We start from the raw sequence: 23,818 nt of genomic DNA on the forward strand, positions 1-23,818 counted from the left end.
CGCGCGCGCATATATAAAACTGAAAAACATACATTAAAGTTCGATCTAATTAATCGCTAGTCCCCATCTTACTGCTAGACTTGCGATATTTACAACACCGACTATGCCTATGTGAGCAACCACCGATCACAGTATGATATGTTTCATTTTCTTCTTTGCTTTATCAATTTGAGTCTTGTTTAAATTTCATTCCCCATAAAAAATTTTAAAAGTTAGCAAAGCAAGCGCACGCTTAGTATAGTTAATAAAAGAAGAAGCAAAGTCAAGTCACGTTCAAAACTACTGCAAAAAAAAAATAAATTATAATAATAATAATATTTCTCGAAGATCGTATATTAACGTACACGCGTAGGTCTATGATTCGTTTGACTTTTCCAGACCAGTGAATGTGTGAATTTACAATAAGACCCTCGGCCTAATAAGCAAGCGGTATGATTATGATTTATGAATGACTGACTCCGGATCTCCGGTCCATTTCTATTTCAACGTCAAATTAGGGCTTTAATTTCTCCCCCAAATTCCCGGAGCCGCCATCTTAATCTGCACCAATATTCCACTCCGCCGTCAATTGGCGGCCGATCAGTTCTCCACATCACTACCTCAACAAGGTATTCTATACTCTATTCATGTTTTTTATTCAAATTATTATTTTTCTCTATAACCTGATCTCTGTATCTGTGGAGTGTGTTCAGCTGGAATGAATTTCAATCGATTAGTTAGTTTGATACTGTTGTTTTTTATGCATATAAGATACTATCTCAAATTTCTTGGGTTAAGTATTTGTGATTTTCAGAATAAGTAGGATTTTAGTGTTGTTAATTTTATGGACATAAGGTGATTTACTAATTGTAATAAGTTAGATTAGGAGAGCAAAAAACGAGATTTAGAAATAGTTATAGAATCTAATCATCTATCGCCATCACAGAAAGGGATTGGCCATGAGAGTTAGGTCACAAGTATACGCATGATCTTAAAATACCTGTGATTTGACTGGTTTTTTTCTCACGTTCTTTAGAACTTCTGTGTAAATACTTTTCTTTCGTTTACTAAGTCGAGTCTAAAAGGAAATGATAGATGCATGCTAAGGTGTTCACAGTTTGATAAATTATGGGGTGAATCGGTAACTATGGTTTCGGGGATTGGGTGGTCAAACGGACCGTTTGGTTTTACCTGTTTTGCAGTTGAACCGATTTTTTTTTCTTTCGAAATCATCAGTTTGTAACTTTGTATAAAAAGTTTGAAGTGTTGAAGTTGGTTTTTGATTATAAATACGTACACATAATCACATGTTTCAAAAGTGAAAAAAATATTAATAAAGGTTAAACGGCCGGTTCGGTTTACATAGTGTCAAGTTCCAAACTGGATCAAGTGTTAAACTGTTAAACTGAACAGTGAACTGAAGGGTTTGGATCTCAAACAACCCTACCTGCTTTGGTTTGGGGGGGGGGGGGTTGGTCAGTTTCAGCAGTTTGTTAAGACCCTTTTATAATTAAGAACACATTAAGGACACACACTGGGCACTTGAGCACATCTATGAGACACTTTGTCGAGGGCATGTTCCAAAAGAAATTGTTAACAACCATCATACTGTATGTATTGAAATATATATTTTTTTATTTTTTCTCTATTAATTACTATCATCATCATGAAAGATTGAAAGCGATTGCAGACATTTTCTATCCAAAAGTCAGAGCAAAGGAATGAGATTTAAACTTGCACGCTTGTCACAATCTTAACAACCATCATACTGTATGCTATAGAATTATATATTTTTTATTTTCTTCTCCTTTGCTATTACTGCATCATCATGAAAGATTTAAAGCGATTACAGACATTTTCTATCAAAAAGTTAGAGCAAAGGAATGAGATTTAAACTGCACGTTTATCACAATCGTAATTCCAAAATTTGTTTCTAGTGCTTGACTAGTCTGCACTCTTATATATTTCTATTTTTTAACTCGATTGTTACTTCAGCAGTAAGTGCAAAACTGTTTTTCGAGCCAGGTTTTTGTGTATATGTTGATGAAATTGATTGGATTGAATCTGACAGATAAATGTGCATGAAGTTATGAGATTATCCCTCGAATGCTGTGAGACTGCAAGGGCAAGATGCCATACATGTATTTCTCAAAACTGAGAGGTATATTCAAACAGGGGATTCAAAGAACCAGTATTGGCCCAGAAGCTATCTTTCAGGACTCATTGGAAGTTCTAATTGGTCATGGGAAACTTTTGTTTGGTAAACCTAAGTTCTACTATAGTGATCTGAATATTCTACTCCAGCAATATTCCCCATGTGCTGCTCAATTGAACTTACAACCCGCTAGTAAAAAGAAGAATCTTTCTGTTATGGGAGCTGTTTCACGTACATTTTCCACTCCGTCTGTGTCAGGACCATCATTTCAAGTTTGTGGGTATCATGTTGGTAATCTGCTGTCCGGGTCTGGTCAAATATACTCTGGTAATAGCAATCTTAAGATGCCTATGGCTCTTTGCAGCTCTAAAGCGTTAATCAGAGGAAGTTATTTAAGTAACAATATCATAACCTCCACACGTGAGAACCTTATGGGCTATATTGATAATTTTTGTAGGAGTTTCCATAGTTTTGGGAAGATTAGTATGAATTCAAGAAATAAGGAACAATCGGATAGTAATTCTATGTATGGATACTTTATTTATCATGTTGCCAAGACAAACAATGGTTTCAATCCGTTTCTAGGGTTTCAATGGAAGAGCTTTCTTATGTCAGTTCAAGCATGCTTAACTGCTGGAACAGCCTCTGATGTGTTCTCAGATAATCGTGTTCATGATGATCAGATAACAAAATCTGCAGGCTCTTCTGATAGGTAATATTTATAGTGTCTTAGTTCGTTTTGGAGATCGTTAAAACTTAAAAGTATCTAAAATCTTTTATTTTGTTGACTACAGTAAAATTTTATCAGACCGACCATTGAAGCTGCTTTCAGGATCATGTTATCTGCCTCATCCTGATAAGGAGGACACAGGCGGTGAAGATGCACATTTTATCTGTTCTGATGAACAAGCTATAGGTGTGGCAGATGGTGTAGGCGGTTGGGCTGATCTTGGTATTGATGCTGGGAAATATGCACGTGAACTCATGTCTAATTCAGTAAGTGCGGTTCAAGATGAGCCTAAGGGTTCTGTTGATCCTGCTAGGGTTTTGGAGAAAGCTTACATCAAAACTAAAGCCAAAGGATCCTCTACTGCTTGCATTATTGCACTCACAAATCAAGTAATAATAATTTGTTAATTTAATTACCCATTTTTGGGGCTGTTAGCAATTCATGTTCTTTTTGCAGGGTCTTAATGCCATTAATTTGGGTGATAGTGGGTTCATGGTAGTTAGAGATGGATGTACTGTTTTCCGGTCTCCTGCTCAACAACATGATTTTAATTTCACATACCAACTTGAGAATGGAAGCAATAGTGATCTGCCCAGTTCTGGCCAGGTATTATATATAATTGTATTATATAATTTATTGATTAGAGATGTATGATGAAAAAGGTGGTTTAAATAGGCATGTGATACAATGATGCAGGTGTTTTCAATTCCTGTTGCACCAGGAGATGTGATAATAGCGGGCACTGATGGACTGTTTGATAATTTGTACAACAATGATATCACTGCGATTGTGGTTCATGCGGTGCGAGCTGGTTTGGAACCGCAGGTGACGGCTCAAAAGATAGCGGCTTTGGCTCGACAACGAGCACAGGAAAAGGATAGACAGACACCTTTTTCTGCTGCAGCTCAAGAAGCCGGGTTTAGGTATTATGGTGGGAAACTTGACGATATTACTGTTGTTGTCTCATACATCACCACTTCAAAAGATGTAAGCATCTCTCTCTCACACACACAGCAAGTGATTTTTGTAAATTGGACAGGTTTTCTGACACATGGTCTGTATCTGTGATGCAGGAGGACCCTTCGTCATCGAGCTCTTCATAGGTGATTTCGTGGATCAGTTTAGTCATACGTGATGGCGTTTCTGTTTGGTGCTTGTGTGGTCTCGTGTTTTGATAAAATACGAACGGGATAGTGAAGTCTGTACATAGCAGGACATTAGTATTTTGTATGTGAAGGCATGATAATGTGCTCTTGGAAGGATAAAGCAAACTGGGAGTTCTTTTTGTTAAAATATCTTATTTGACGCTCCTTAGTCCTTACTAAAAAAAAATTGGTCAATAAATTCTCATATATTATTTTGGGGGTACCTGCTAAATAATATATTAAAAAGTTAAATTATTTTTATGAAAACAAGCCAAATATTTTTTAAACGTTTAATCTCTTATACTTCTGTTAAATTTAGCTACCATCTTGGGCATACGTTCATCTTTCTGTGTTGAAGATGCAGATTGGGATGAAAAGTTGGTAAATCAAACTACTTGTGTCATGAGTTTATGATTGTGGTAAAAATATAATAAAAGAATATTTTTCTGTTTAGAAGATATTTTTTCGTTAGAAGCAATCTTACAGATTTAATCATAGTTATGTATCTTTTAATTTTTTTTTCTAACGGTAATATTCCTAATGACGGGCTCTAGCAAATAACTAGACTCAAATTAAAGAGGCGATTAACAACACAATCAACAAATTTAAAATACGGTGCTCATTGCCAACTAAGGCCAAGAACAATTAAATATACACCAGCTAGACCACTCTAAACTTTCCATTTTAGCATGGTGTTTGATCCACGAGGACGAGCCAACTTCAATTTGTTTAGAGTTTTCTCCACTCTAGTCGTTTCACTTATGAATATCTTTGCATTTCTAGCCTTTCATGTCCACCAACAAGTAGAAAGAATCACTGCATAAACTGTGTTCCTCAACTTTCCATTAAAATCGCATTCAAGCATAATAAAAACCACCTGACTGAGCGAGTTACGCTCAGCCACCCTGTGCTTGATCCACTGCTGGATATCAAGCCAAACTCTTCTCGCCATTCCACACTCAAAACAGTCCTAAGTCCTCATTCGGTCTCCCACAAAATTTGCACAATTTCACCAAAAAATTTCAAATTTTTTGATTAGTCCGGCCAAACGCTCACTAACTCCCGTTATCCCCGATGAATCAACGAGCAACAACACGTAGAAAGGGTTGAAGGTCAAGACAACTGACAACCGGCTCTGTTTTTTTGTTTCTGTTTTTGCGCTAGATCAATCTATCCTAGCAAGTTTACGGGATTAAATAACTAATCATAGTTAACCATACATTGCCATTCCAGCCTTCGCGGCTCTTGCCTTTGGGAGTGAAGACCTGGGGTCAAAACCTATTATGAAAGTAGATTTTATCTTGGAGTAATTTAAAAGTATAAGTAAAAATAGATGAGTGTGTATAGACATTAAAGAAAAAAAATAGTTAACTATAGATTAAATAAAGGTATACTTTTATATCTTTTAGTTACCTTCGTGAGTCCTAACCTCTTTAACGGTATTAATAGATATTAAAGTACCAAAAGACTTTTAACACAATTGTAGTAACATGTATTAAAGTTTATTTACGATCATTCTTCTATGAATTTAAAAATGCTTGAAATTCATGCCCCTTAATAGTAAGTTATCAACTTATTAGAGTTAATTGTTTGGTTAGTCATTGCGTTTTTCAGATGTTACACAATTACTTAATAATTAAAGAATTGGTCCTAATGGTTGTAAACTTATTACTTTAGTAACTAGGCTGCATAAATATTGTAACTACGGTGGCCGTTGCCCCTAAAAGTCGTGAAATTTCTTTGATAAGTGAGCTAGGATTAATCTATCCTAGCAATTTATAGGATTAAATATTTAATCGCTATTAACCATACATTGCCACTCCAATCATGAGGGCTCTTGCCTTTGGAGTGAAGACCAGATGTCAAAACCTAGCATGAAAGTAGATATTATCTTGTAGTAGTTTAGGAGTAGTAGTATGAGTAGATGCGCTTGTATAACTAAAAAAAAGTTAAGCATACATTAAATTAAATTAAAGTATTTTTATGTATCATTTAGGCACCTTCGTAAGTCATGACCGCTTTAACGGTATTAATAGGTATTAAGTGACCAAAAGACTTTCAACCCAACTGGATTAATAGGTATTAAAGTTTGTTTACAATCATTCTTATATGAATTTAAAAATACTTGAAATCCATGCATCCTAAATAATAAGTTATTACTTCCTCCGTTTCATTAAAAGTGTCATGGTTTGAAAAATATAAAGTTTAAAGAAGATTAAATGATTACCTTTTTTGTTTACAAAATGACAATAATGCCCTTAAAAACTGGGTCCATCAACATTGATTATTAATGCTAGTTATTTGTGTTTAAGAGTAAACTTGGAAATTGACTAATAAATTTTGAAAGTGAACATTTATAATGGGACAACTAAAAATGAAAATATGAACACTTCTAATGAGATGAAGGAAGTAACTCATTAGAAAATCGTTTGGTTAGTCACTATGCTTTTCAGATATTGCACCATTGCTCCCCATTATTAAAAATTACACAAGTGATCCTAATGGTTATAAACTTATTATATAGTGGTCAAGTTGTATAAATTTTGTAATTACGATGGCCCTTTCCCTTAATAACCGTTAAATTTCATTTTTAAGTGAGCGCGTAGTGTATTAATGAAGAAATTTAACGATGCCAAGAACCCCCTTTGTACAATAGTTACCTATTGTACAAACTCATTTAATGAAGAAATTTAACGGTGTCAAAAACCCCATATTTACATAATTCATACATTGATTAGTGAGCATGCAATTTCTATTTTACACGCTCACTTAATGGCCGTTAAAGACAATAACCACCATAGTTATAAAATTCATACATCTTGGTCAACATAATACTAAGTTTATTACCATTAGATCAATTTTATAACTATTACACTATAGGGTTGGATAAAACACAAATGACTTCTATCGTGAGAATTGTATAAATAACTAAAGTAACTATGCTAACACTAAAGTAATTATTATTATAATATATTATTTATATATGATAGCTGATCACACGTTTAAACAATAAATAGCAGTAATACGAACACTTAACTCTTTAACTTATTATAAGAGTAGAAAAATCAAACATGAAAGAATCAGCCACCTCAAAAGTCAACAAGCACACCACCAACTACTACAAGCAGTCGTGGTTTATATATATCAAGTGACAGGCAATTATGCAGGCAAGTCAATAGATCGCAATGGCGGGTCCTGTGGGTCGCAGAGACAAGAACACAGCTCAATCCATACGCGGATCACGAATCGCAATCGCAATTGTCATCGGCATCTTATTCGGAGGCCTTTTTGCTTTTTTCTCCCCCCATGGTTTCTTCTCTAACACTAATGCTTCTCAGTTTCAAGGTCGTCGTCTTGCCAAATCCATTCTCCAGGTTAGGTTGATCTTCAATGTCTGTTATAGTTGCTTTATTGGGTTGTTACTTGTTAGGGTTTAACTTTTATTTGTTTATATTATGCCCACCATGTGTTCGACGTAATGTTTGTTGCATCAAATAAGAGTTTAGCTTTGTAGTTAAATATAATTGCGTTATGATTAATTGATTGATTGCTTATTACTTACTCATTTTGGTTGTCTAGTTTTAGAAGCTACCAAACATCATATTCTTGTCAAAGTCAAATACCAACTTTTTAATCACATGGTTTGCAAATTGAAATTAAGATTCTTTAGTTGCTTGACTTACGTTGTGTTACCGAGTTTAATAAATGGAAGAAAAGAAGGGAAAGAGTATGAAGAAACACTAATCGACCCCGGACAGATTACGGATAATCTGGGGGTTAAATAGATGTTTCCCACGAGGGGTTATGTTCGGCAAAGATGGTTCTTCTGGTGACCTGCAAAACAGACACCGTGAGCTCGTCACTTAGAAGGGGGGGTACCTCCTTGTGACCACCCTCCGGCGTGAGAATTAGACTAGATTGCTCTTGAATATAAGTGTATATTAAGAGATTGCTAGAACAGATAAGATGTGATCAGGTAATGTAATGTAATGTGATGTGTCCATACCATTTCAAGGTGTTGGAGTATTTATAGCCGAAGGTAGGTTTCCAAGCAGGTACAGCCGGCTGAATAGTATTCCTGTTCTGCCAACTGTGGCTATGCACGTGCCATGCTGGTGGTTGGTGGGTAGGCAGCGGCTGATAGTGACCAGGCTGGCTGTGTACTATTCCTGTTCCACCAACTGCAGGCTATGCACGTCCTCCGACAGGTTGGTGAGTAGGCAGCGGCTGATAGTGACATACAGTACAAGAGCGTGCTGCTCGTCATACTGTTGTCAGTGAGCTGTCGTATCTTTGGTCAGATCTTTTGTCCATACCTCGTCAGGTACAGTACAAAAGATCCTCCAGTATCGTACGGACTGGCTCATTTGTGCGGGAGTGTTCCCGGCTTGCTCACTCCTTCTTCAGGTGACATTACTGAATTATTTAAGAGTTAAGTGCCTTGTGCGTGTAGCCTTGCTGCGCGGGTAGCCTTCCCTGATGGCTAGTATCCGTTGCTGCGGGAACAGGCGGAGTACGTCGACCATTGGGAGGCTTTTCCTGCGGGAACAGCTTGCGTACTGCGCGTAAGGACGTCACGTCTCTGAGCATGGTGGGTCATGCGGATCCAGTTGGTTTCTGCGCAGACGTCTCTTCAAGGTGAGTCTTGCGAGTTTAGCCTTTGCGCAGACGTCCCTGTTGAAGGTGAGTCTTGCGGGTTTAACTGCGCAGACGTCCCTCTTTGAGGTGAGTCTTGCGGGTCCAACTGGGCTCTACTGGGACCTACCTCTTCAAGTCCCCCCAGTCCAATGTTCTTCTCATGAATTGTTAATAAGTGAGGTGAACTTTTGGATTTAAGCAAAGGGTTTTGAAAAGGGTTTAGTTTTAAGGTTTTCCATGAGGATTCTTCCCGCGGAAGTCCTAATGTCATGTGCAGAAATTCCCGACTTTTTTGCTTGATCTTTGGGTATGATGCGGGTAGATCTGTAACCTCCTCGCAAGTCAGGAGCGTTGAGTTCCACTTTTATAGATTCTCCATGAGGTTTTGGTAGTTTTGAACATAGTGATCAATTATGTTAAAACAACCAATTCCATCTTGGAGCTTCAAACAATCTAGTTCTCGACGTTCCCGCTATGCGGGGATGTTATTTCCGTTTCCGCAAGCATGGCCCAGAAGATCCTTCTTGGTTTCAATTCCCTGCGGAGTGCTAGGTATGTGAAGGGTTTCGCCTTGACACTGTACCCGCACTCGTCTTATAGTTACTTTACTTCCAAGGTATTCCTTGCTACAATTCCCTGCGGGTGCTAAGTATGTGAAGGGTTTTGCCTTGACACTGTACCCGCACCTGTGTTATAGTTACTTGGTCGCCGAGGTATTCTTGGCTTCAATTCCCTGCAGGTGCTAAGTATGTGAAGGGTTTTGCCTTAACACTATACTCGCACCTGTCTTATAGTTACTTGGTTGCCAAGGTAAGGGGTATAGTCCCGCTTACTTTTGAATCTTTTTGAATCTTTTTGAAATTCGAAGAGTTGGTGAAATGATAAGAACAGTCCAAACTGTTGAAACGTCGTCCGACGGTTTCTTCTGGCAGTGTCAGGACGTGCAGGAAGTTATGGCGACGTGACAGTATACGGTCATTCCAGACGCTTTTTCAGGCGCGTGGGCGCGAGTTTTCGGGCGCGTGGCCGCGAAGTTTACGGCACGCGTCCTGTCAACAGCTGTTGCCAGTTTGCTTTTTCCACGTGTCATAGTTTCATTGCACCAGTGTTTTCCTCTCTCTTCCGCATTAAATTCATCGCATTCATTGCGATGAGTATATAAAGGGAGGAGAGGTTGCATCTCAACTCACAGTTTCACCTCTCTTCTTCTTCTAAGCGATTTCCGGCGAATACTCTAACTTTTCTGTCGAGCATTCTCCTGAAATCGTTCTTCTTTACATCCAAAACATGTCTTCTCATGATCCTGAGGTTACTGTCGAGGAGTCCGATGTATACCTCGAGAATCCGTCGTCCACGTCGGACAAGGATGACAAGAGTATTGCTGGCGAGTGCCAGTGTGCTCTTCCGGTCGACCTCTATCAGTACGTCGTCAGGAAGTTCATGCTCGAGCCTTTCGAGCCTGAGTTTTCTGCACCTCATCAGACGGTATACGATGCCCCCAAGGGCAAGATAGGGGTGTACGCTGCATTCTTCGTCTATGGGAATCTCAGGTTCCCATTGACGAAGTTCGTATACCGTGTTCTGAAGAGACACGGTGTGCATCTGACTGAGGTACACCCAATGGCGATCGCCAAGATCCGCCATTTCGAGTGGGTGTGTCTCATTCTGGGTGTGGAGCCCCATGTTGACCGCCTGATGACCTTCTATTCCTGGAGGTGCATCCAGGGGTGGTATACCTTGGTCAATCGGATCAAGGGTTTGAAGATCTGCGCTACCGAGCGCAGTCTTCGATCTTGGAAGCGGGAGTTCTTCTATATCTCCGCTCGCGTCATCCCCATAGCGATGACGTTCAAGAATGGGAGAGCTCTCCCGAACCTTCACGCCTCCAACTACCAGGAGGCGGAATGGTTCTCCAAAGTTTCCCGGATCCAGTCTCCGGTTTACCGCTTTGCGGAGTCCGAGATGGTGATGCTCGGGATGAGCCGGGTGTGGAAGGAGGCGTCACAGATTCCCATCGTCCTCGAATACGGTTTGAACTCTGTCCCTTACGATATGCTTCATATTATCCGTTAATTTAGGGTTTTTGTTCTAACCGTTTTTTCTTTTTGTTTTCAGAGGGAAACGACTTACAGTCTCTCCTGCAGCCGCGGGAGAGTGATGGCCCCGCTCGGATGGGTACTCGTGCTCTAGATGAGAACGAGTTGCCCATCCTTGAGCAAACGGCGGATCGGTTCGTGGAGGTCTACCCGCCGGGCCACCCGATTTTAAGCGCCACGCGGCCAGGTAAGGAGTTTAACCCTCGACCTGTCAATGCTCAAACCTCTGCTGGAATTCCTCTAATCTTGTCATCTTCTGACGAGGAATTCGCAGATGGTCCATTCTTCGTGAGGAAGAAGAAGGCTGCTGGCGGGAAGGGGAAGGCGAAGGTTGCCTCCACTGCCGATCCGGTGAATCGGTCTGACTCAGAGACCGAAAGCGAGGTGGTGGCGGGGAACCCTGGTGGTGTTGAGATCACTGCTCCGGAGGTTGAGACGGCTGTCACCTCCCGGCAGCCCAGTACAGCGACGGTGACCGGCGTAAAGAGGCCGGTTCCATCGGGTTCGTCCCCGCCTGTTCGTACCTTCAAGCTCAAGAGGACTCGTAAGTACAAACTTCCTTTACTTTTAACTTCATATCTTTCCGCCATTATACTTATATATCTTGTCTTCGTGTAGGCGTGGATGCTACCGCATTCCAGGGTGGAGCGGGGAGGAGCACCTCCGGACCCATGATGGTAGGTTTGGTCAACCTACCTGAGGCGATGACCCAGGCGGCTGCGCCTGCTTCAGTTGGTTCAGTTGCTCACTCGGTTGAGGCAACTGCTCCAACTGTGACGACGTCTCCGCCGGTTGTCAGTGCCATATTCACTGATTCTTTCACTGAGCCGGTGGTGAGTTTTTCTGTGGTCTCTTCCGCAGCAACGACCGCGGTTGTGAGTTCACCTCCGGTGAGTTCACCTCCGTTGGTCTCTACCACGGCGGCCTCCGCCATGCCTCTCCGGCGCCGACGACTACGGCCGGTCCTTCAGGTATGTCCGGGGTTGCGGCGTCTAGCCAATCTCTGCCTCCTTCCCATCTGCCTGACCTCTTGGATGGATATCCGTTAGGTTCGGGTGATGGGTTTGGCGGCTACAGGCCTGTCGTCGACCCTACAGGTGCGTAGGGTTATTTTGGCCTGTTATTTTTTTTTTTATCATCTTTTCCTAACTGCTTTTTGTTTTTGCAGTGTCTGATTCGAATGAGGTGTTTGTTCCGCGGTGGAACATCCGCCGGGGAACCACCCTTCGGACGGCTGTGGACTGCGTCGAGTGGGCGCGCTACGCCGCCCCCTGTGGTGCACTGGGAGAAGCTATGTCAAGCTACCAGGAGGGTAGGCTGACAAACGAGCTTCGAATTCTCCTTGCCCGGATGCAGCCGCGCGTCGAGCTGCTTTGTCGTGAAAACGACAAGTTAAAAGCAGCTCGTATCCAAGAAGTAGCTCAAGCGCGGGCTGTCCGGGAGGAGAACAGGAGGCTCTCCGTCGTTGCTGCGGAGAAGGAGAAGGCCTTCAAGGCCCTTGAGGTTGAAGTTCAGGCCCGTCTCGAGGCCCGTTCTAAGGTTGCCCAAGCTGTTAACGAACAGCTTCGGTTAGCTAAGGAAACCGCTCGGAACGCAACTGAAAGGGCCACCAGGGCTGAAGCTGTTGCTGAGCCTCTACGCACCGAGAATGAGGAGCTCAAAGCCAAATTAGAGAGGCTCCAGCAGGCTCATGACGCCTTGGCCATGGAAGACGCCAAGAAGCTTCAAGAAATCTTGGACCAGAGGGGTATGCTTGACCATACTGAGCGTAAGCTAAAGGGCGTTGAAGAGGCTGCTGCTAAGGAAGTGTTGCTTGCCAACCTTAACAAAAGTGAAGCCGAACGCGCCCGTAACCAAGCTCAAGCTGCCCTCCAGGAGGCTCTGGTTACCAAGGAATGGCTTCTACGAGAAGCGTTGTCGCAGGTAAGCTTAGCTTCATAATGTCTTCACGCTTTTCTTTATACTTAGAAAAGGTTTTGATACTTGTATTTTTGTTTTGTAGGTTGTGCATCGGGTCTTCACGGACACATCATATGACGATGCCATGAGCGCAGCCCTCAACGCTTCTCATGAGGATGGGGAAAAGGCTGGCTTCCTGCTTGGTCTAGGGTTCGTTGAGAAGGGCATCCCGCCTTCCAACTTCCCTTTATATGATGTGGATACTGAAGCTGCTTATGACCAAGCAGTGAACCAGTATGCTGCCTTCCCGCATCCAGTGGTGGAGAAGGTGAACGAAGTTGCTGCTGCTGATGATGGGTTAACCATTCTCAAAACCTTCCTTGAACCGCCATAGCCAACTGATGGTGCGGGTACAAGTGGGTTTGGAGGGAGTGGTCTTGAAGCTTGAACCTTTAGATCCCTTCCCACTGTTAGGATAGGTTTATGTTTTTGTATAGATTTACACTCTTGTAGGCGGGTAGATACCTGGCCATTCTTGTAATACTTGAATTTTTATGGAATGTAAATCTTTTGTGCGGGTAGGACCGTCACTCTTGCTTTATAAACATTATACGACTTGCTCGTGCATATTATAGTTTAATTTGGCACTTGTTTTGCCGCATAAACAATATATGATTCACTTGTGCATACTTTAGTTTAACTTAGCAATTTCTTAAGTACTTTGGATAAGTTAACCTTTCAACGTGGCAGATAATAGGTTAAAGTTTTGCTTCCTCTTTCGTGATTGTGCGGGTAAGACCGTCACTTTCACTTAGTAGGATGGCTAAACTTTACCTCTATCTGACCTGCGTGGAGGTTTTCCTCATTTTTTCCTTAAGAGATTTTCTAAGTGTTCTGAATAAGTTAACCTTTCGACGCGCGGTTGTCAATAGGTTAATGTTCCGTTTCCTCTATCATGATTGTGCGGGTAAGACCGTCACTTGCATTTAGTAGGATGACCAACTTTACCTATGACTGACCTGCGTGAAGGTTTTCCTCATCTTTTCCTTAGAAATTGTTGCCGTTTTTTGTGTTTATGCGGGTTTTACCGCCTTCCACACGCAACGACTTCTCTTCACACTTATTTATGCGGTGAAAACCGGCATCAGTGTTTTGAATAATTAACCGTTCGACGCGCGGTTGTCAATAGGTTAGTTCGGTTTCCTCTATCATGATTTGTGCGGGTAGGACCGGCACTTTCATTTAGTGGGATGACCCAACTTTACCTATGACTGACCTGCGTGAAGGCTTTCCTTATATTTTCTTTAGAAATTTGTCGTTCTGTGTTTATGCGGGTTTTGCCGCCTTCCACATGCAACGACTTGTTTTCCCACTTATGTATGCGGTGAAGACCGGCATATCAGTGTGGAAAGTTCATTAAGTATAAATGTAAGACCATCAGCGTCAATGTGATAAGGAGAATCATTTCCATTAGAAGTGGCTCTGGGCCTTTTCTTTTACAAGTTTGGAATTGATCTACATGCAGACTGTGTAATTGAGCTCCCTTCCATGTTCTTGGGAGTGTCATCGAGCCTTTCGAGCCGATATGCACTTGGTTCGGAATCTCGTTGTTTACGCAGTATGTTGTCTCCGACATTGAAGCTGTAGTTTCGTGTTTTTCCCAACTGGGGTTCTACACGCGTTGGCCTGCTCAGCATCCTTTACGCCACGAGGTGTGCGAGTTCTCCATCTCTGACGAATGTCTCGATGATGTCTTTTAAGTCTATGCATTCGTCGGTGTTGTGGCCTCTTGTCCTGTGGAAGTCACAGAATTTGCTCTGATCAGCGTTGTGATGCTCTCGGATTATTGGAGCCTTTGGCCATGGGAGTCTCTCGGTGTCGAATATCTTGGTGACGCTTTTGGTGAGTGGCGTCCATCTGGAGTTCCAGTTTGACGATGGCATGTTCCAGTTTGACGATGGCATGTTATCCTTTTCGCCTAACCGAGGGTGCGAGCCGGATGAGGTGTCAAAGTTTACCCTTGACTGCCAAATGCCTAGCTTCCTCTTTTTGTTTAGTCGGGCGGTAAGGACATTGTTTTCTCTTGTTTTCTGGGTGTAGAGATTTGTGCTCTGGGGAAGATCTCTACCCAGTTGCTTTTCCGTTTCCGCGAAGCGTTTAGCTGCTGTTATGATGGTATCCCATGTGGATGGCATGCCATCTTTACCCGTTAAGGTGCGGATGAGCTCTGGGTCTTTTGTGCCCTGGATGAAAGCAGCGCAAACAAGATCTTCGCTAATATTACCCAGACTTAGCTTCTTTGAGTTGAAGCAAGTGATGAAGTCTAGCAAAGATTCATCTTCCTCTCGAATGCAATTGAGGATTGTCCATTGCTCTTCGGTATACTTTCTTTGTTGGCTGAAGTGTTGGCTAAACTTCTGTTGGAAGTCTGCCCAATCATAGATGTGGTGGACCGGTAGACGGTCAAACCACGCTCTAGCTGCTCCAACCAACGTCATCTGGAACATATAACACCATGTGGGTTCAGTCCAGTTGCTGACGGTTGCCCCCGCTATGAATCTGTTCAAATGATCGTCTGGGTCGGATATACCATCATAGGTGCCGATGTTGGACATCTGTTTGGCACTTCTTGGGGCGATTGCTTCCGCAATGTCCCTTGCAAACTTGGAGGTTCCCGCATTTGCAGCGGTTGGTTTGAAGGTTTTAGAGAAGTCACGTGGGTTTCCACCCGCGTTTTTTGGTTTGAAGGTTTCTCCAAAATTCCTTCTTGGTTGGAAGTCCGTTTCCTTACGCTTCCCTTTCGCCTTATGGCGAGGGTTTACGTCGGTGTCGGATTCCTCCGAATCATCGTCCAAGTACTCGCACTCATTGCTCATGTTGAGCTGTTGTCGAGTGCTTCCGAATTCGTCAGCCTGTTGGAGTGAACGTAAGCGTTCATCCAACTCAGCTTGGAATTCCCTTTGACGTTTTTCCGCCCACGCTTTAACTTGTTCAAGTGTTTGGCGGGGGGGCCTCGTCTGTTGTCTTTCCACCTGGGTATCAATGAATCCCAGGGAGGATTGTTTACTGCACTTGCCCCGGGGTAGTGTTCGTAAAATTTACTGCACTTGCCCCGGCTTGGGTAATCGGGGTAGTGTTCGTAAAATGTGTGTATTCGCCGGTGTTCCCCCCAGTAGCTGGGGTTGTGGTTACCGGGGTTTCTTGGTTACTCCCTGGCCTGGGGACTGGAGTAACGTTAACCATCTTTTCGGAGGTTTTGAAAAAACTGAGAATTAGTTCTAGCTTTTATGCACGGATGGCGCTAATGAAGAAACACTAATCGACCCCGGGCAGATTACGGATAATCTGGGGGTTAAATAGATGTTTCCCACGAGGGGTTATGTCCGGCAAAGATGGTTCTTCTGGTGACCTGCAAAACAGACACCGTGAGCTCGTCACTTAGAAGGGGGGGGGTACCTCCTTGTGACCACCCTTCGGCGTGAGAATCAGACTAGATTGCTCTTGAATATAAGTGTATATTAAGAGATTGCTAGAAAAGATAAGATGTGATTAGGTAATGTAATGTAATGTGATGTGTCCATACCATTTCAAGGTGTTGGAGTATTTATAGCCGAAGGTAGGTTTCCAAGCAGGTACAGCCGGCTGAATAGTATTCCTGTTCTGCCAACTGTGGGCTATGCACGTGCCATGCTGGTGGTTGGTGGGTAGGCAGCGGCTGATAGTGACCAGGCCGGCTGTGTACTATTCCTGTTCCACCAACTGCAGGCTATGCACGTCCTCCGACAGGTTGGTGAGTAGGCAGCGGCTGATAGTGACATACAGTACAAGAGCGTGCTGCTCGTCATACTGTTGTCAGTGAGCTGTCGTATCTTTGGTCAGATCTTTTGTCCATACCTCGTCAGGTACAGTACAAAAGATCCTCCAGTATCGTACGGACTGGCTCATTTGTGCGGGAGTGTTACCGGCTTTGTGCGGGAGTGTTCCCGGCTTGCTCACTCCTTCAGGTGACATTACTGAATTATTTAAGAGTTAAGTGCCTTGTGCGTGTAGCCTTGCTGCGCGGGTAGCCTTCCCTGATGGCTAGTATCCGTTGCTGCGGGAACAGGCGGAGTACGTCGACCATTGGGAGGCTTTTCCTGCGGGAACAGCTTGCAAACTGCGCGTAAGGACGTCACGTCTCTGAGCATGGTGGGTCATGCGGATCCAGTTGGTTTCTGCGCAGACGTCTCTTCAAGGTGAGTCTTGCGAGTTTAGCCTTTGCGCAGACGTCCCTGTTGAAGGTGAGTCTTGCGGGTTTAACTGCGCAGACGTCCCTCTTTGAGGTGAGTCTTGCGGGTCCAACTGGGCTCTACTGGGACCTACCTCTTCAGAGTATTAAGGAGAGAAAAGATGTAGTTAACTTCCGTGTTCTCAAGTTTGATGGAAATGGAAAGGAAAGTTAAGATTTTTTGTGTTAAAAATACTTTCGTTCCCGATCTCTCCAATTTGGAAGGATTTGGAAGAAATAAAATAAGAATCAGTTTTCGTTCCTTTTATTAAAAAAACTGTGGAAGACGATTTTTCTATTTCCCTCGTTAAATGAGACTTAGGAAATAAGTGTAATCTTTTTAACCAATTTTTCACTTTTCTTTCCCAATCTCTCTGATTTGGAAGAAAGAAAATTAGAATGAATTTTCTTTCCTTTTGCCTTTATTTCTTTCGTTAAAAAACCATGGAACACAATTTTTCCTGGCATTCTCCTATTTCCCCTCATTTCCTTCGTTAAGTGAGACCCGGGAACACAGCGTAATCTTTTTAACCAAATTTTCACTTTACCATAATCAAAGAATCTTGTTTCAAGTTTCAACAGATTGGATCAGCTTCATGTGACTCATCAGAGCGAGTCAACATGTTAAAATCGGACCTTGCAGATCTATCAACTAAAAATGATGAATTAAAGAACAAGTTAGAGATTTAACCAATAAGTTAATGGCAGCAGAACAGAAAAACGGTAATGCTGAGAAACAAGTTGTAGTGGTAGGCGAGCCACAAAAAGCCGGGCCTTTTGGTACCGTAAAGGGTATAAGAACCAACCCTGTAGTCCTTCCAGATGAAACCGTTAACCCAAGACTATCAAAAATATTAAAAAAGATCGCGGTTCAAAATGAGGTTACAGTTGCACTTGCAAATTCTAATGTTAAAGAGATGTTAGAAGTGTGGTTCACTAGCATCAAGAAAGTAGGCATACCTAATTATCTAGTTGTGGCGTTAGACGACGGGATTGCTGATTTTTGCAAAGAAAATGATGTGCCTTTTTATACTAGAGACCCAGATGAAGATATCGATTCAGTTGGTAAAACAGGAGGTAATCACGCGGTTTCGGGTCTAAAATTCAGAATCTTGAGGGAGTTTTTTCAGTTGGGTTACAGTGTGCTTTTGTCAGATGTTGATATTGTGTACTTACAAAACCCGTTTGACCATATATACCGCGATTCAGATGTGGAATCTATGTCTGATGGACATGATAACATGACTGCTTATGGGTATAGTGATGTGTTTGATGAGCCATCTATGGGGTGGTCTAGATATGTTTATACATTTAGAATATGGGTTTATAATTCTGGGTTTTTTTATTTAAGGCCTACTTTAGCTGCAATTGAGCTTTTGGATCGCGTGGCTGACAGGCTGGCCCACCCGCCGCCTGCGTGGGACCAAGCGGTTTTTAATGAAGAGCTTTTCTATCCTTCTTATCCTGGTTATGTTGGGCTTCATGCTTCAAAGAGAACGATGGACCGTTATATGTTTATGAACAGCAAGACTCTGTTCAAACAGGTGAGAAAAGATGGCAAGTTGAAGAAGTTGAAACCTGTGATTGTTCATTTGAATTATCACCCTGATAAATTGCCCAGAATGAAAGCAGTCATGGAGTTTTATGTTGACGGGAAGCAAGATGCGTTGGAACCGTTTCCTGATGGTTCTGATTGGTAACGTTTAAGGTGTATTTTGATGTTGTATTGTCATCTAAATATGGTTTTCCTTACTTTCTATCATCTATATTTAACTTCATACTTTCAGCAACTTGTAAAATGCCTCTTCTGAATGAGGTTTGTGTTTGATCTTAATATTATATGAACAATTATTTTATTGTATCTTGTTCTTGTTAGGGGTGTGAACTAACCGATTGTGAGCTACTCTTGATCGGCTTGTTAAAAACTTGAACCGAGCTGAGCTTAAACGAGCTCGAGGTTGAGATCATTTAGATATTGTCTCGAACATATTTGGTACCAGTAGCGAATAATGGTAGCTAACAAATTTGATACAATTATTATACTTAACTTTATGTTTCAAAGGATAATTGTAAGTTAAGAGATCAAAAGAATTTAAAGTCCATAACAAACAAAAGTGGGCTGAAGGCAGATTTGCTGTCGGGAACAAATAAAGATGTTTTTTTTTTAAAGGCGGAATAAAGGAACAAGTAAAGATTACGTATGATACAAGAAGGAATTATCTTTTATGAGAGCAATATTGTCTTATTTGTATTACAGTTAATTTAATTAATTTTCTTCATTATTTATCTTGTAAACAGTTTAACAAAATAAACTAGTACTTTACCCGTCCTGTGAACGGCACATTAATGCGGGAATGTGATGACAACATTAATTCAGTAAGGGGACGAAGTGTTCTCGGGGAGGTGTTCGGTGTCAAACTTAAAAAGGTAACATGGAGTTAATTTTAAAAAAAAAAACATGCATACATTTTTAAGTCGAAGAATGTGAAATATAACCTGTTGACCTAAGATATGTGTTAACAACTCTTTGTCTCTTGGATTGGAATTTAAATAAGTCAAAATCATTGTTAAACATACTTTCAAAAAGGCGACAACTTTTCCCACTAACTGCTGCTCAGCTGTAATGTGGTTTCCATAATCCATACTATGTAAGAACTGATGTAGCACATTGTAGGATAAATCACCCGTATGAGTTTAAAGACGTGGCCTGCATGAGATCATATGCACGTTGTCAAGTTCCAGCTGAACAAAATCCATAAATGATATCACTCTAAATAATTCCATAACATATACATCCAAAACCATACCATGTCTACTTGAAGAGTTGTATCATTATGCACTGAAGTTCCCGTTATTTCAATTAGAGCAGAAGTATTTGGACTATAAGTCACATCCTTCAATCATCTTTCTGCAATGTAGCTTTTGTAACCCGAGTTCAATCCACCCTAGTAAAATAACTAAAACTATAAGATGTATATAATCACCAGTGCAATTTTATAAAATATTGTACTTTGAGAACAATCATAGGTTAAAAGATGGCAACAAATTATGGTGGCTCTCTTTCTTGATGTGCCTGACCCTATAGAAAGAAAGATACTGTTTATAAAGAAATAATAATTTGTATTTAACACTCCAAAACACTTTATTATAAAATTATGGTACCTGTAGTGTTTTGCACTTGAGAGATTTGAACACTGATGGAGCCAGCTGGCAAGCCGATGTTTGGTCCTCCTGAGGCGTAAAATGCTAATTAACAAAGATGTAAATCATTTGCATAGATAAATTTAATTTATATTACATGGATGCTATCCTTGCCAATCCAACAACAGAGATAATGATCTTTTGTATCATTAAAATCATAAGAGTATTGAATAATATAGCAATCTCCATTGTAATACTTGCCAATATCTTCCTTGGTTAATGATGTTTTAGATTCTCCACCAATATGCCATACCTAAAAATGTTAAATAATATTAGATCGTTTTACCCAAAAGTTATGAAGAAAAAGTTAACAATCAAACCTCGAGTTCTCCATTTTCAGGAAGCAAAGGTGGAACTTCCTCCTCCACATGAGAAGTTTTTGCCTGTCATTTGAGAACCACACCTTGTTGCTCCATCATAGCTAGTTTTTATTGAAAAAATAAAAATATAATAAATAACACCATTGGTACCCTATTATGAATATTATATGTGGAAAAATGGGTGGGTTGTTAATGGATCGACAAATTCAAAACGGGTTGAGTCTGCAAATGAACCGGAAGTTCAGTGTGATTTCTTGAACTATTCGGTAGTAAGTTTGTTTATTTAATAAACGAACAAACATGAACACATGTGCAGTTCGTTCATTTATGTTTGTGAATGTTCGTTCTTTCAAATTTGCTAATCTTTGTTCATTTATGTTTGTTTAAGTTCGTTAGTTTACGTTTGTTAACAAAATCATTTTTAAGTTTTAGACCCGACACATTTTCTTCACACAACTTTTAACTCGTTATGTTCAGGTTATGTCCGTTCATTAATGTTCATGAACTGTTCGTTTATACTGTTAACGAACTAACATTAACAAACACATACATGTTCATTAACAAATGAACACAAAAGCCTCGTTTGTTTAAATGTTCGTATTCAATCGTTTGTTCAGTTAAAGTTGAACGAACAAACACAAAAATGCTCCGTTCGTGTTCGTTTAAAAGCCTATCGGGTTGAAATGTCAAAACAAACCATTATGACATCAAATCATCAAAAATAAAAATATTTGAAAATACCAATTTAGGAGGTTTTTCAACCCGTTCAGCCTGTTTGAGATAACAAACAAATAGGGTCAAATTAATACAAATTACAATTTTTGCTACAATTGTCACGATCTTAAAAAAACTAAATATGCCCATAACTCCCCTGTAAAGTGTATATCTTGGTAAAACATACTTAAAATGAATCTATGATAATCAAAAAGAACAACCTCACCTGCAAAGTGTATGTCTTGGTAAAATATCCCTAGATAGAATACGAGTTCTGACCACTCTGCATCAGCCTCAATTGTAGATGTAGGCAGGTTGACCATGTAGCGTGCCACATCATCAACACCACCATGATATGGGAAGATAGCCACCTACTCAACTATACTGGGCCCGATTCGGTGGTGTTACTTCTCTATGCACCAGATCCCTGAAAATCAACTCAAATATAAACATAACAATAAAAAAGGTAACATCTTATATTTAATATGCAACTTAAGTAGACTTACAGAGGGTCTACTAAATTGCTTGTGATAGTAATACAATATCCCTCGGTTATAAAGCACGAAAAATCTTATTTTCCAATCGCCCCTTAAACTTGAAAAGCGTTTACAGAGATATCCTTGTTTGATGTTTGAACCTAAACTATTGAAGTATTAGCCATCAAAGAGGATTTGGAAGACGATTTCGTGTTATGAGTCATCTATAATGGGTCAGAAAGAAGAAAAATACTTGACTCAAAAGTGGAACTCCAATAAGTTGGATGATTTCAGACTAAAAGTATTTTTGGTTGACCCGACCTGTTTATTTAAAGCGGTTCGATTTCATCTTATGATTCATCTTTAACGGGTTCATAAGAAAAAAAAAGAACTTGGCTCAAAAGTGTATCTACAATAAATTTGATGATTTCAGACAAAAGTATTTTGGATTGACCCTACCCGTTATGGGTCGATTTCAGACAAAAGAACTTGATTTCAAACAATAAGAATGGGTCGATTTCGTGTTATGAGTCATCTCTACAACTTAGAAAGAAAAAAAAAATACCTGACTCAAAAGTGGAACTCCCAAAAGTTTGATGATTTCAGACTAAATATATTTTTGGTTGACCCAAGCACCCGACCCGTTTATTTAAAAACGGGTCGATTTCTTGTTATGAGTCATCTTTAGCAGGCCCATAAGAAAAAATAGGAACTTGGCTCAAAAGTGTAACTACAATAAGTTTGATGATTTCAAACAAAGTATTTTGGGTTGACCCGATCCGTTTATTTAAAAACGGGCGTGTTATGAGTCATCTTTAACAGGTCTACAAGAAAAAAAGAACTTGGCTCAAGAGTGTTACTACAATAAGTTTGATGATTTCAGACAAAGTATGTTGGGTTGACCCGATCCGTTGATTTTTAGACATAAAGTACTTTGGGTGTACCCGGCCCCTTTTGAACTGCAAAAATATACAAAAGGAGTACCTTCCCCTTTGCACCAGACTGCATAACAGCTTGCACTAATTTATGAGAGTTTTGAGAAGGTTGGGGTGTTAAATTTCGGTTACCAACCAAAACACTACAGGCACTTTTCTTTTTAAAATCTACATGCCTTATGCTCTTGGATCCTTTCACTTAGTGCTAGTTTCTCAGAATAATAGCTTTCTCTAAATTTTTATGCATTACATGTAAAATAAAGCAAATAATGTAAGCTTTTAAATCTAACACAAGCAAATTGATAAAAAGATATACATAACAAAACTTAGTGGATACAAGGCTCCATTGAAGTAATAGTTTATAACCCTGCTTGAAGATGAGCATCCATTGCTTCACGCCTTCACCAACAGATTCCAGAAACTCAAATATCTTTTTAGTCTCAATATTTGAAAAAGCACAAACCTGAGGTTTTATTGTAAAGTTATGTTATTACCCTTGATGGTCAACTTTAATCACACACAAAAAAAAAATAATCAATCTTTAAACTTTTAAAACATCTATCATATCACAAAAATTATCAGGTCATTTGATTACTTTAAAACTTTTTGTTTCATGAATCAACCGAATTGGGTCAATTAGGTCAAAGAAAGATACACCTTGATTAGTGTAGCAAATTAGAACCATGATTGTTTCAACTGACTGACAGAGGTTTGTAATTTCTTCCTTAACAAAATTAGGGTGAAAGCAGATTTGAATAGACATAATAATTATGAACACCCAAAGTAATGATACCTGAATGTGTGAGAACTGAGAACATAATTAGAATTAGAACTTTAATTTCATGTTCCTCCTCTTTTGCATCATCACTCAAAATATATCACACAGGAGGATTGGAAATACCTTTAAAGACCGATCCATCGAGTGTAGGTTAAATATCAGAATCATCAAACAAACACATAGCCCAAAATCAAATGGTTGTTTTCGATTGACGGCGGTTAAAGCAATCACCTTCCGGCCGCAATTCGGGTTAGCTATGAAATTGAAGGACTGATGCGAAAACTAAATTTGAAAGATGAATGAATGTGATTGTACGTTGTTTAAGATTCTGAGATATGAATATGTGTTGCCACCCATGTATGTCGGAACAAAATCGGAGGGGAAAATCGCTGGCAACTACAGTAAGATTGAGCAGAAGGTAACTGCTTTTTAATCTTATCGGAGGCTGAGAATCAATTTTTGTTCTTATCAAACGGTCAGATTTA

At 40.4% G+C, this 23,818-nt stretch overlaps 1 protein-coding gene and 1 pseudogene across 2 annotated transcripts; both read left to right on the forward strand.

Moving 5' to 3' along the window:
- The first annotated feature begins 2,029 nt into the window (after window positions 1-2,029).
- On the forward strand, window positions 2,030-4,092 carry LOC143547901 (putative protein phosphatase 2C 55). The gene is made up of 5 exons (XM_077039205.1): window positions 2,030-2,846; window positions 2,929-3,253; window positions 3,321-3,470; window positions 3,561-3,851; window positions 3,938-4,092. Exons 1-5 carry the CDS (start codon window positions 2,110-2,112, stop codon window positions 3,965-3,967), a joined length of 1,533 nt encoding a protein of 510 aa, XP_076895320.1. The 5' UTR covers window positions 2,030-2,109; the 3' UTR covers window positions 3,968-4,092.
- A 3,099-nt stretch (window positions 4,093-7,191) lies between these two features.
- Window positions 7,192-18,715, forward strand: LOC143547874 (arabinosyltransferase RRA3-like; annotated as a pseudogene). The gene is made up of 2 exons (XR_013137856.1): window positions 7,192-7,383; window positions 17,492-18,715. The product of XR_013137856.1 is annotated as an arabinosyltransferase RRA3-like (transcript).
- Window positions 18,716-23,818: the final 5,103 nt, after the last annotated feature.

Source organism: Bidens hawaiensis, unplaced genomic scaffold (genome assembly GCF_021521415.1).
Source record: "Bidens hawaiensis isolate Kalapana, Puna unplaced genomic scaffold, B.hawaiensis_p1.1 tig00014849_1, whole genome shotgun sequence".
Classification (NCBI taxonomy): Eukaryota; Viridiplantae; Streptophyta; class Magnoliopsida; order Asterales; family Asteraceae; genus Bidens; species Bidens hawaiensis.